Source organism: Necator americanus, chromosome IV (assembly GCF_031761385.1).
Source record: "Necator americanus strain Aroian chromosome IV, whole genome shotgun sequence".
Lineage (NCBI taxonomy): Eukaryota > Metazoa > Nematoda > Chromadorea > Rhabditida > Ancylostomatidae > Necator > Necator americanus.
The window spans coordinates 24,084,580-24,097,321 of NC_087374.1; the positions used below are offsets into that span (position 1 = coordinate 24,084,580).

At 44.2% G+C, this 12,742-nt stretch overlaps 5 protein-coding genes across 5 annotated transcripts in view; 3 read left to right on the top strand and 2 right to left on the bottom strand.

Moving 5' to 3' along the window:
* Positions 1-2,398: 2,398 nt before the first annotated feature.
* RB195_002520 (uncharacterized protein) lies at positions 2,399-10,460 on the top strand (the record flags this gene model as incomplete). Its single annotated transcript, XM_064199815.1, has 4 exons — positions 2,399-2,516; positions 7,529-7,721; positions 7,773-7,828; positions 10,438-10,460. The coding sequence occupies 4 exons, from the start codon at positions 2,399-2,401 to the stop codon at positions 10,458-10,460; spliced, it is 390 nt and encodes a 129-aa protein (XP_064055696.1).
* On the bottom strand, positions 4,033-4,302 carry RB195_002521 (uncharacterized protein; the record flags this gene model as incomplete). The annotated part of the gene is made up of 1 exon (XM_064199816.1): positions 4,033-4,302. The coding sequence occupies one exon, from the start codon at positions 4,300-4,302 to the stop codon at positions 4,033-4,035; it is 270 nt and encodes an 89-aa protein (XP_064055697.1).
* Positions 5,222-5,935, bottom strand: RB195_002522 (uncharacterized protein; the record flags this gene model as incomplete). The annotated part of the gene is made up of 1 exon (XM_064199817.1): positions 5,222-5,935. The coding sequence occupies one exon, from the start codon at positions 5,933-5,935 to the stop codon at positions 5,222-5,224; it is 714 nt and encodes a 237-aa protein (XP_064055698.1).
* RB195_002523 (uncharacterized protein) lies at positions 7,015-7,728 on the top strand (the record flags this gene model as incomplete). The annotated part of the gene is made up of 1 exon (XM_064199818.1): positions 7,015-7,728. One exon carries the CDS (start codon positions 7,015-7,017, stop codon positions 7,726-7,728), a length of 714 nt encoding a protein of 237 aa, XP_064055699.1.
* A 68-nt stretch (positions 10,461-10,528) lies between the features above and the next one.
* RB195_002524 (uncharacterized protein) overlaps positions 10,529-12,742 on the top strand; it is a gene marked incomplete at both ends in the record, with an annotated part of 91,061 nt that continues 88,847 nt past the window's right edge. Inside the window, one exon of the mRNA XM_064199820.1 lies at positions 10,529-10,554. Within this exon, the coding sequence (XP_064055700.1) occupies positions 10,529-10,554 (26 nt within the window). The remainder of the gene's footprint in view (positions 10,555-12,742) is intronic.

A 12,742-nucleotide genomic window follows, 5' to 3' on the forward strand; every position in this document is an offset into this window, starting at 1 on the left:
ATATTCTTCGTTTAAAGAGTATTCAAAGTTGATTTTAAATCCTTCGATGTATTATCATGCTGTATAATAACGAGCTTATTTTGTCACGTGTGTGTATGTGACGAAATTCCAGAAGGCAAAGAAACGGGTCCAACGGCGTCAAATAGCTACGCTGGCGCCAGAAAGAAACAAAGTGGGGTGCGACCGCGTCGAATTGGTGTGGCGACGCCAAAATACTATAGAATGAGTTGCGATAGGTCCCATGGCGTCCTATTGGCACGCCGCTGTCCACTAGCATCGAGCAATTAATTCATGTGGATTTGATAAAGAGTAAATGAGATGTTGTGAACAGCTTTATAGCCATGGCCACTGCACGTGTTGCGTTTCACCTACACGACTCTTCCTTCCAAGTTAACCTCAGGATGGTAACGTGTCCTCATAAGAAACTGGAAACACGCATCCAAACGGCTGCTTAAATAGCCGTTTGGATGCGTGTTTCCACTGCCAACAGTTTACTTGATCTGGTAAGGTTCACTTAACGTCATTTCATTGTTTTCACATCTATCTGCGATTCGCCTTAATTTATGATTAAAAAAAAGACAAAGAAAGCGCTGTTAGAATGATACAAAGCTAATTTTTCAGAAAAAGCCACTACTATAAATTCTCATTGATCGGTGAAGGGGAACGAAGCGAACACCACAGAAAGTCTGAAGTCCGGCCCTAGTCGGATATTAAATAAATAGATAGATATGTTGCCCAATAATAGAAAAAATTGCGTCCTTCTACTCAGCAACTAACATAGGATGATGTATAAAGGTGAAGTAACATGAGCGACATCATCATTGCGATAAAGACAAGGGTGCCTTATAATCTTACGTGAGCTGGTGATTGCTGTTAGAGCTGCTCTCTTCATGTAGGCCCACAATCCTTGAAGAAAGGACCCCGCAAACGTGGTAACTACAGGTGTATAGAAATACGTAAGCGCACATTAGGGTGTATGCAGTTGTCGCGGCCATGAAACGGTTCACAATGTCTCATTTACATTACAAAAAAGAACCCACCTGGAAACGTTGCGCGGTGCTGGCCCGGAATTGTGCTCTAATACCAACAGCACTATCTGGCGTCGCAGCACCAATCCCGTGTCGCAGAACTAACAGTCCCAGCGTTTTCTAGCCCCTGCTCGCCAACTCAACCTTGCGAGATCCGTCTCACCCCGTTCTACTGCTTCCTAGCCCTGGTGCATCAATTTGACGCGGTGGCACTCATCCTTTTGTTGCTTGGAATTTTGTTTCACACAACACACAACACACACATGTATCAAACTAATTCAGTTATTATATAGCGTGATTGAAGAACGTTAATAGCCCAAACTTGTATGGGAGGACACCGGACACATACCTAATGCATCTGTTGGTACACTGCACCGTGGCCAGATACTCCATATTATAAAAGTTTCTAATATCCTGAACTGAATGAAGTTACCAAACACTTTACTATTTTCTCTTTTTAGCAAATTGTTGCAGTTTAGATGTCTTGAGTATGGATAGGAATTTCCAGATCAAATATAATTTGGCGTCCAAGTAACGCTTTCAGAAGAACACTTCAGAGTAATAACGATAACTGCATATAAAAATATACACTTGCTGAAGTAGAAACCGAAGATGAAAATGTTATTTTGCAGTAGTTTGCTTCCAAAAATGTTACAGGAAAGTTTTCAAGAAAATGGAAGAAAGTGCTGAATTTTTGCTGGAAATTTAACTGCACGGTAATTGGCGACATAAGAGAACAAGACATGTCATGAGCTTCTCCGGCTTTTCTTATTTGAAAATCTAGAATAGATTTCATCACTGCATGAATGTCACATCCCAAAAACCTGATTTCTAAGAATTAATAAAATGAAAAAGAACGAACATAAAAGAAAGGTGTATTAAGCTTTTCAGGCTAATTTTTTAGAGCAATTCTTACAAACCACGGATCTCCTTCACTAGAGGGATCACAGTCGGTTAGTCGAAGTGGCGGATAGGAGGCCAATCGCGGACCAAAAGCGACCCTGTGCTTGCCCAGATACGCGGGTGGATACAGGGGATAGACTCCCTGTTTCTGCTGAGCCAGAACTGACTCATGACATCTTTGTACCCCGTCGGTCCGGCTAAAAGGCTGCAATCAAGTGACTGGGAGGTGTAAGGGAGGCGGTTTGGAGTCGCCTCCAACAAATAAGCTCCACTTCTGGGAGAACGCAACGTTCTCCCAAATAGTAATGGGACTGGAGGCTCGCAAACTGCCCAAGTGTTTTAAATTTTTTATGCAAAATACAGGCATGGACAGAGTCTCCTGATTCCAGACAGAAGTCTGGTACGGTAACGCAGGAAAGGCGGGGTTGCAGGAGTCATATAGGCTACCGAAACGGAAAAGGACTAGGATGACGATCTGTACTCATAACGCACGTACGCTTGCATCGGAAGCGGCCATCGAAGATCTGATGATGCAAGCCAAGAAGATTGGAAACCTGCGCATTTCGCAAGCAGGAAGAAAACGCGGTGAGCGTCATTGAACGCGCAATTGAGAGAGTGATGCTAGAAGTATCATGTTTCACACAACTGAGGGACTTTGAAATTCTCTCCTACGTCAGCGATCGAAGATTAAAGACGCCGCCGCATTTGCCAAGGAAAGCAAAATAAGGTGGGCCGGACACGTGATGCGCTTTAACGACCAGAGCCGTGAGCGACTGGGTTCCCCGCGATATTAAGCGCACTATAGGAAGACCGCCGATCCGATGGTCAGATTTCTTCACGAAGTCCTTCAAAGAAAATTATGATGCTCTTCGTTTCCCGCGCGAAAGGAGGAACCACCGGGCACGGTGGTTCCTCCTTTCGCGGCACGCGATCGGGACAAATGGAAGAATAACTGGCGTCCCTCGACCAGTTCAAAGATCAACGGGAGTCAAGGTGATCAAGGTGATCAAGGTGATCAATTCTTACAGACACCAGAAGCAGGAAAACACGCGAAAACTGATGTGAAACGTTAGAAATCTACGAGTAACTTCGTTTTCATTCTCTCTGATGCTTCAACATGGGAGAAATTCCTTTCGGAACCATCCTAAAACATTTATTTTGTTCTCCTCATGCACATTCCTGTTCATAAAAATTTTCTACTTACGAAACACCTTGAAAGTCGAGTTTCAATTTAAACTGAACATTTTGGACCTATCTGACATATCTACCTCACCTTCTTCATCTATTTCCAAATAATCCAATTTTCTAACGTTTTCTCTAAGATTATCTAGAGGCAGCACCTCGGACCCTATCCCTGAATGTATACTTTTTTGTATCAATGTGAGAAAGGTCTTCGCTTGTCTGTGCATCTCCTCTTTGACCCTTGCTAAGACTTTGATTCAGTGGCTCTCTTACTTGGAGAGTGCTTCATTCAAAATTAAGTAATCTTTCAATGTGGTATGGAGTGGAAACAAATAGTCGCATAATTGTAATAAACACGAGGCGTGATCATTATGTTGCAAATTAACTGTGCACGTAATTTAACCCATTCACCGCTTTTTGGGTTGCGTGGGACAATGTGGCCCACCGGAGGCTACGGTGATAAAATTGTTAGCTGCAATATATTTTTAAATTTTTCAACGTTTTAAAGTATTTGTCAGGTATATTGCATTCTAAAAAAGCTACATGCATCATGGTCCGGGAATTATTTATTTCTAACGGTAACATGAACAAAACAAAAATCACAAAAAACAAAATTGTCACAGAAATGCAGAAAACGTAGCAGTTGTTCAAAAGTTCAGCTGTTGGCTTCTAGACATTATTTTCTCAGCGGACGAATGACCTCCTAATGCAGGACGGATTCTCCAGTAATCGCATACGCTAGGCATTTTCACAAGTCCCATCTTGATGCGGAGTGCTGTGAACTTCTTCAGTTCTTTTCTGTTAGTTGCTATGAACGTGGGATCTCTAGCTTTTACGCATCGATTTGTTTCTGCCTTTATTAGATTCATGAGAGTGTCATCCGAAAACAATTCAAAGAAATCAGCTGGTCCAGAGCACATCAATCTGTATTATCTGACCCATGATGATCCGAAAAGTTCCGTCTATTGCCAGCTTCAGCATCGCTTGTCCATCTCTCGCTATCATCATCACTGCTAATTGTACTCATTGAAGCAGAATCGCAATAAGAATCATTTTTTGGACAAAGAAGTAGAGCGTCTGCCTGTGAATCATCTATCTCGCCATCACTATCTTCAGCATCAGAGTCTAACAACAATTGGCCGATACTCTCATCCAGATCAGAATTATTGAAAAAAAAACTCGAATCCATTATAATCCATAAAAAAAATTCAGAAAAAATTTAGGGGATCAGTATAAAAATGGGGTCTCGTGGGACCGCGTGGGCCGCCGGTGGGCCACGCCCGGGGCATATTGGCAAAGCGCGCGGTCCCATATGCCAAACACGGAAGGAGGGCGCAGTCGTCAATGGGTTAAAGAAGTTGCGTCGCTAAATTTCGCTCTCTGGCCTCGCAGTCAGTTGAGGACACGTGAAAACTCTAACCCCTTTGAAATTACATTCTGTATCATAGTTTCACCCTCAAGCAGAGAAAAGTTCGATACCTCTGAATCCTTCAGAAATCAGATGAAGGAAAATCAGCCAAGGGTAAGCCACTGTTAATATTTCTTACTGTCATGACAAAACATTTTGCAAGGTTATGAAGCACGGCTCGACTCCAGTTCAGCAATTTTTTTTCCCTAAAGTACCATCAAACCCAGTTATCGCGGCGTGATTCATAATGACAGCTAATAACCTTCATCCCACAATTGTACACACATTCGGTGCATTCTCGACGTCGTAGAGGCCTTGGTATTTTCAAAATCTTTTTTTTTTCACTCATCTGATTGATATTAGTTAGTTCCAAGTTCGACCTTCTTTGAATCTTGGCAACGTAGAGTTTGATTGTGTACTACTTTCTTAAGCTGAACCAAGATTGTTATTGATCTTTATTCTGGCTAACGTTTCGGCGTCGTCGCCTTTTTCAGAGCCTGGAAAAATCAAAGACACGTGTAATCTACTCTCTCAAACGCCTCGTCATCCCACAAGATATGATTTAGCAAACAGATTATTTAAAAGCAACGTCAGAAAAGCGCTCACCTTGATAGCCACGAAATCGTGATGGACCACCAGTTGTGAGAGTTGCGCCGCTAGTATTAACTAGTAACGATGCCCCCGCCTCTGACCCCGTAGGTCAAAACCCGCAAAGGTCCTGATATGGCGCCAGCTCGTTGGTCACAGCGATGCATTCTTCTTTACGATTCATGATAGGACTTTTGGCCGTGATATAAAACGCTTCCAATGTTTTTCGCGCTAGAACGTCTGATTCGCGTGCCAAGATAGTGACAGCTATCTTGAAAAGGGTGTTGTCATGACACTGTCTGCGATGAGCACCTAAAGGGGATGATGTTTTTGATTTTACGAGCCCTTCTAGGTGCTCCTTGACGCGGATACATAGTGATCTTCCTGTTTCGCCAATGTACTCAGCCCCACATAACTGACAGGTGATTAGGTAGATAACCCCCGATACCACGCAATCACCCTGCCTCCCGTTCGGACAAACGATGCAATTCGGTGTTTCACAAAGTCTGTCATATGCGCGATTGCGGACTAGCTGCTGCTTCAGGTTTACAGGTGGTATATCCACTACTCTGACTGAGTCTTGCAGACCCGCCTGTCGTAAGCTTGCTCGCACTGCATTGCTCATGTCATCCGAAATAAAAGGAAGGCAGAAAGGGATCTTTGTTGCTTGTTCTACCCCGTGGCACCGCCGCTCAGTTGCATGGCTCCGATTTGAATGAGAGACCTTGGCTGGGTACCCATTGGACTGAGCAATGCGGTTAGCCATGTTTATGGAGGTAATGCGCCTTTGAGCCTCAGATGAAACCGTTGCCGCTGTCTTAAACATATTTCCAATGACTGACTTTTTGGTTCTCCAGGGGTGCGCCGATTGGTAGTGAATCAGAATGTTTTTACAACTTGGTTTTCGATACCATTTTGTTTTCCAATTTCCCTACACAAATGAACCTGGACATTGAGAAACGGCAGCCAGTTGTCTTTAGGTTTTTCCCTCGTGAACTTTATGTACTGGGATTGTTTATTTAAGAGATCGAAGCAAGTGTCCATTTCAGTTTTTGTTGGACATACAATGCAACAAACATCTATGTATAGGCAGTACAATAAAGGTTTGCGTTCCAGTAGGGGTTTTTCCACTTTAGACAGGAAAGCAACGGCTAATGTAGGCGCAAGTCTTTGTCCCATGGCCAAGCCTCTAATCTGCCTATAGGAGGTCCCACCGACAGAATATCCTGGTTCCTTAGCACTATTCTCAGCCAGCTACTCCAGTAAGTTCCAGCTCATCTCTCAAACACAAAAATGTTCATAGAGCACCTCCGCAAAGCGCGCCTTGATGGAGATTGTGTCATAGAATCCTTCGATGTCACTTGGCTCTACACCAACGTCTCCATCGATGCTGCACTACAAGCAACATCAAAGCTGCTTCTCGAGCACCAGGGGACTCTTAACATGTATGGTTTTGCGATACAGCAAATAATGATGCAGCTGAGCGAATGTTTGAGATGTTCCGTATTTCGCTGGTCTGGGCAATACTATAGGCAGATTAGAAGCCTGGCCATGGGACAAAGACTTGCGCCTACATTAGCCGTTGATTTCATGTCTAAAGTGGAAAAACCCCTACTGGAACGCAAACCTTTATTGTACTGCCTATACATAGATGTTTGTTGCATTGTATGTCCAACAAAAACTGAAATGGACACTTGCTTCGATCTCTTAAATAAACAATCCCAGTACATAAAGTTCACGAGGGAAAAACCTAAAGACAACTGGCTGCCGTTTCTCAATGTCCAGGTTCATTTGTGTAGGGGAAATTGGAAAACAAAATGGTATCGAAAACCAAGTTGTAAAAACATTCTGATTCACTACCAATCGGCGCACCCCTGGAGAACCAAAAAGTCAGTCATTGGAAATATGTTTAAGACAGCGGCAACGGTTTCATCTGAGGCTCAAAGGCGCATTACCTCCATAAACATGGCTAACCGCATTGCTCAGTCCAATGGGTACCCAGCCAAGGTCTCTCATTCAAATCGGAGCCATGCAACTGAGCGGCGGTGCCACGGGGTAGAACAAGCAACAAAGATCCCTTTCTGCCTTCCTTTTATTTCGGATGACATGAGCAATGCAGTGCGAGCAAGCTTACGACAGGCGGGTCTGCAAGACTCAGTCAGAGTAGTGGATATACCACCTGTAAACCTGAAGCAGCAGCTAGTCCGCAATCGCGCATATGACAGACTTTGTGAAACACCGAATTGCATCGTTTGTCCGAACGGGAGGCAGGGTGATTGCGTGGTATCGGGGGTTATCTACCTAATCACCTGTCAGTTATGTGGGGCTGAGTACATTGGCGAAACAGGAAGATCACTATGTATCCGCGTCAAGGAGCACCTAGAAGGGCTCGTAAAATCAAAAACATCATCCCCTTTAGGTGCTCATCGCAGACAGTGTCATGACAACACCCTTTTCAAGATAGCTGTCACTATCTTGGCACGCGAATCAGACGTTCTAGCGCGAAAAACATTGGAAGCGTTTTATATCACGGCCAAAAGTCCTATCATGAATCGTAAAGAAGAATGCATCGCTGTGACCAACGAGCTGGCGCCATATCAGGACCTTTGCGGGTTTTGACCTACGGGGTCAGAGGCGGGGGCATCGTTGCTAGTTAATACTAGCGGCGCAACTCTCACAACTGGTGGTCCGCTAACATCACGATTTCGTGGCTATCAAGGTGAGCGCTTTTCTGACGTTGCTTTTAAATAATCTGTTTGCTAAATCATATCTTGTGGGATGACGAGGCGTTTGAGAGAGTAGATTACACGTGTCTTTGATTTTTCCAGGCTCTGAAGAAGGCAACGACGCCGAAACCAGAATAAAGATCAATGATTGATATTAATTGTTGAAAATCAATCAAGGATGTGTACTCCACAGGAGTAACTCTCGCACTCGCAACAATTTGTCGTTCAGAGAAGGTTACAGTTTCTCGGAGTTGAAAAAGCGTTGAAGAAGATCGGCTTTGAGGTCAACGGGACAATCAGAGTTTCTCAACGAAGAAAATTGTTGAAGGTCTGAAACATGTGAGAGCCAAGATTAAGGGAATAAAAGAATTTTCCGCCAAGCGCCTTGACAAAGCGAAATGATGCACACAGCTGTAGGGCAGCCCTAATAGTTTTCCTCCCTGCAGACTTAAAGTAGTGTCGATTCCGTTGGAGGTGTAGCGTTGACGCTATTTTGCGTAAGGGCCACAAACGGACTGTGGTCATCTCGGTCGATGACGGTTGCCGTATTGCCGAATTGTTGGATTTCCTTGGTCGCTCATTTGCTTTGGAACACACCGTGCCCCCCTGTGGATGTCCACTTTTATACTGTGGACAAAGGAGCTTTCAGCACAGGCATGACCCTCCTCAAATGCCAAGAAACATGGGTCTCAGAAAACCGGCAGATCTTTCAAGTTGGAGTTTTCGCCCAACATGATTTCTTTGATTGCACTCACTGGTCAACGTCTGCTTCTTTGAAGGATGTTATTTGCATCAAAATCCTTGTGTTTATGGGCTCGGATCTAGCGCAGTCGGTAAGAGCTTTGACTGCACTAGGAATGGTTCGAAACCGAATTAGTGACAACCAAGCTTTCTCTCCGGGGTTGAAAAATTGGTGGCAGACTTGTCTGTGAGGATGAAAGAGTGACTCTATTCATCGGCTCGCCACCGCAATTCAATGCAAGGCTGCACACGCATTCACAAACCTGCAACGATTCAGAATCAAAGCAGAACCTATCTGCGCATTCTCATATGCATTGCTCAACGCCGTGCACATAATACTCACTTACTCTAAGATTTGAAATTGAATTCCTGCTTGGGAAAGTATTCAATCCGAACCCTTTATTAAAGCCGTGTGCAATTGAAACTTTGCATTATCTATTATAGTTTTATGTCCTGTGTTGGAGCTCTTGGGATCTTTGCCTGTATCGATCCGAGGAATATAGGCATTTGTATTTTTATTGCCGTAGAGAGACGACCACACGCTATCAACGAAGGCTAAGGTATAGTAGGAGTCAAAACGAAATAAAGAACGATGCAGTTGCGTAAGCGATTGTGCTAGAAGCGGTGCGGTGAAGCGCAGTGGTTATGATCGAGCGGGGGCCTTTCGTAGCACCATCCATCGTTGCAGTTCGCGACGGTCCCACGTCGATTCCAACCGCCATCTCCGCCGCTTTTAGAGCAGCAGCTTACGCAAACGCACCGTGCTTCATGTCATTTTGATCTTCATGCTTGAGCTGCGGTGAAGTCTCTACAAGTCGCTAAAATGAAAAGCTGCAGTGCTGCTTTACATAATCTAACGGGTTATAAATGTTGAAGTTTCTAGCATTAATCAATCCGCTTGGGATGCGCCCCCACGTTCACTTCAATTCAGAATCGTTTGGAGCTTGCGAACGTGTAACTGGCCTATACAATGACTTGCGGTGGCTAGCCGATGTCTCAAGTCAATGTTTTTATCCTCCCAGACAAGTCTGGTACCAATTTATCGACCCCGAAAGGATGAAAGGCTTGTTGAGCGTTAGGGAGGATTCGAACCTCCGATCGATCGTACAGGAAGCGGAACCTCTAACTGCTACACTACACACGCCCCTACAGGTTATAATACTAAGGAACCTGGCAAATATACCTTTTGCCGTTGTTAAGTAGCGGGAAGCCTCGAATAAATACCTAAACTTATCCGTGTCATCAATAAAAAAAGTAATGCTGACTTTAACGATAACCAAAGTATGTTCTGACATAGCTGCAGAATCTTTAAAGCAACATTCACAACATGTTAGAAACGTCTCAAACATCCCAGATGAAAGCGAGCAGTCAGCTTGAGGTGATTCATGGCTTCACTTAGCTCGCTGGGAATGGCAAAGCAAGAGGATTTCATCATCTCTCTGCCGACTTCTCTTCTCTGTCGGCATTTCGCTTGATTCTGCGACTTTCATGCATAAAAGATGGGGTGTGCTCTCACAGCTGGAATTTGAAATAATCAGGTTGTGATCTAGTTGAAGCTCTGTACTCAGCGGAATTTTGGAGGGTTGCTAAGTACATGAAAACATCAAAACAACAATTTTTGTATCGCCTTCTCCATTCTGTGCTGGAAATGCTTGGACAAGAGTTATTGATTGACCTTTCTGTCCTTTGGTTGTTTTCTAGACATGGATGGAGTTGCCTGAGAAGTTCTACCTACTCGCACTACTTATCACCTTGCCTTCTGTATCCGTTGTTATTAGTTCTCGAGTATTTCTTTCGTTTAACCGTGCTCTATGCCATGAACGCGTTTCATTGCTCCGCTTCTGATTTCTGCAAAATTTAGAATTCTCTTCAAGTTCAATTTGAAGCAAAGTCACTCGAAGACGTGGTTCCCAACGATCCCACTGGAAATGTGATTTTCGGTGTTTCCTGAAATGTCATCTTGGCTTTCATACTTACTGTGAGTTATTTGCTGTTTCGTCTTAAACGCTCGGAACTTTTAATCCTTTCATAGTGACTTTCTTCTTATTGAGTTTCTTTGGCTTGGAATATATTCTGACGCGAAGGGATCACGAAGTTTCTGTAACACATTACTCGTTATTTTTTGGCTTTAAAAGTCAGGAGTTTAGCAAAATCGGGAGCGTTCGTTTACATGTTCCCTCATTCATTACGTGCATCGAAGAGAAAGCCTCTAGAAAAAACAGCCGAACAATGAAGCTATGTATCGATTTCGATCCTATGTTTTCAGCCTCGATTATTGCTGAAGGTTAAAAGCAAAAGTCATTAGAATTTAGTTCCTCGTTTTTGTGTTTTGTGCACTTTCGAAACCGCGGACAACTGCAGTTTGTTCGCTCATTCAATTCAACTCGAAGGTAGAAGACAAAAAAAATCTCGGAACAAGATAGTCAACCATCATCAGCTAGTACATCAATGGCAAAGAAGAACCGTAGTGATTTACCCGAAACCGAAGATTATAGCGATTAGCTCGAAAACGTCAAATAACCATCGTTCTTTAAAAGCAGCATACTATTAATCCGCAGGAAAAGCTAGAGATGGGGTTGTAGATTGCAAAAACCCGGGTGGTTCCGCTCAACTCTCATAATCGTCGTAAAAAACGGCGTGGGAGACCTAGTTTATCACGATTTCAGTTGCAAAAAGGCGCCACCCTGCACTCGACGCTGTGTGCGAGGTGCCGGAGATCAGTGATGTCTTCTCAACAACTTTTCAAGTAAAACCAGTGAACAGGCTGCTGAGGGAAGGGAACTTGATCGGAACGTGTACAAGGAGGCGTCCTAACGTACCTCGTAGGAGCTAAAGTAGTTCCTACGCCGTTTTTTTCGACGATTAGGAATTTATAAGAAGAACCACGCCGGATCACGCAATGTACAATCTCATCCCTAGCTTTTCCTGTGGATTCCCTCACCACATCAAATTTGTGGTATGCCGCTTTTAAACCGGCGAAATTTTCATTTGAATCTTAAAGGCAATATACCACGGTACTGACAATTTTGGGACCTCTCTACGAAAAGATAGGGTTAAGAGTGCAGATTACGACTACGAGCGTGTTAACGCTCATTTTCCCTTAAAGGCATCACCCCACGAATCTAGTGTGGTACAGGGTTGTAGAATGTTGGGAAGAGGGTGGTTCCCTTCATCTCTCCCTGTATCAGTGTAAACGGACGGAAACGGACGACCCCGAATTTGTTTCTTACGACGCTCTCTATTGCAGCGCGCCACTCTCGCGCCCCCGCGTCGCGCCCTCTGCCCCCAAAAAAAGTATCCCACCCCTTCATTCTCGACGAATAGGGAAATTAAGCGTGGCGACGCATGTACTCGTAATCCACACCTCTAACTCTACCTTTACCTGAAGAAATGCCAACATCTTCGATTTTGTCGCATGCTGTCTTTGAAGGCATCACTCCACAAATCTGGGGTGGTAGGGGTTTCAGGTGGGTTATGCCTATACGGAGTCGTAGATTGTGGGAAAGAGGGTGATTCTATTCATCTCTTCCTGTAATGTTAACGGACGACCCCGGAACTCTTTCTTACGACGGCTTCTGTTGTAATGCGCAACCATCGTGGAAAACCCATTCGGACGAATCGCAGGATGGGTGGGACACAGTTGTTGCGCATCGCAACAGAAGCCATCGTAAGAAACAGCGTTCCAAGGTCGTCCTTTAACATTACAGGGAGAGATGAATAGAATCACCCTCTCCCCCACAATCTACGACTCCTTATAAGCATTACCCGCCTGAAACCAGTGAAACGCCAAATTCGTGGGTTGATGACTTTAATCGTCCTTAAAAATTCCGCAGCAAACGCTCTTCGAGTTCGAATTTGCTCACGGAGCACCTCATAAGGTGCCACATTTGTAAGTGAACCGCGTAAGCGTGATAATCAATGAGGTTTCCCAATCAACTTAATCAAGTGAAACTAATGGAGAGGCTGCTGAGAGAATCGGAGCGTCCAGAAGGGTGGAGTTATAAGGGCCCTCGTACAAAAACTCACACTTAAAGGCTATTTAGCACGTCGGTTTTCAAGACGATAGGGCGGAATTGACTGTGCTCATGCTCATACTCGTAAACCATTGCTTCAGGTCTCAACATCGTCAATTTCGTGGTACATTGCCTTCGAGAGACTACCTTATA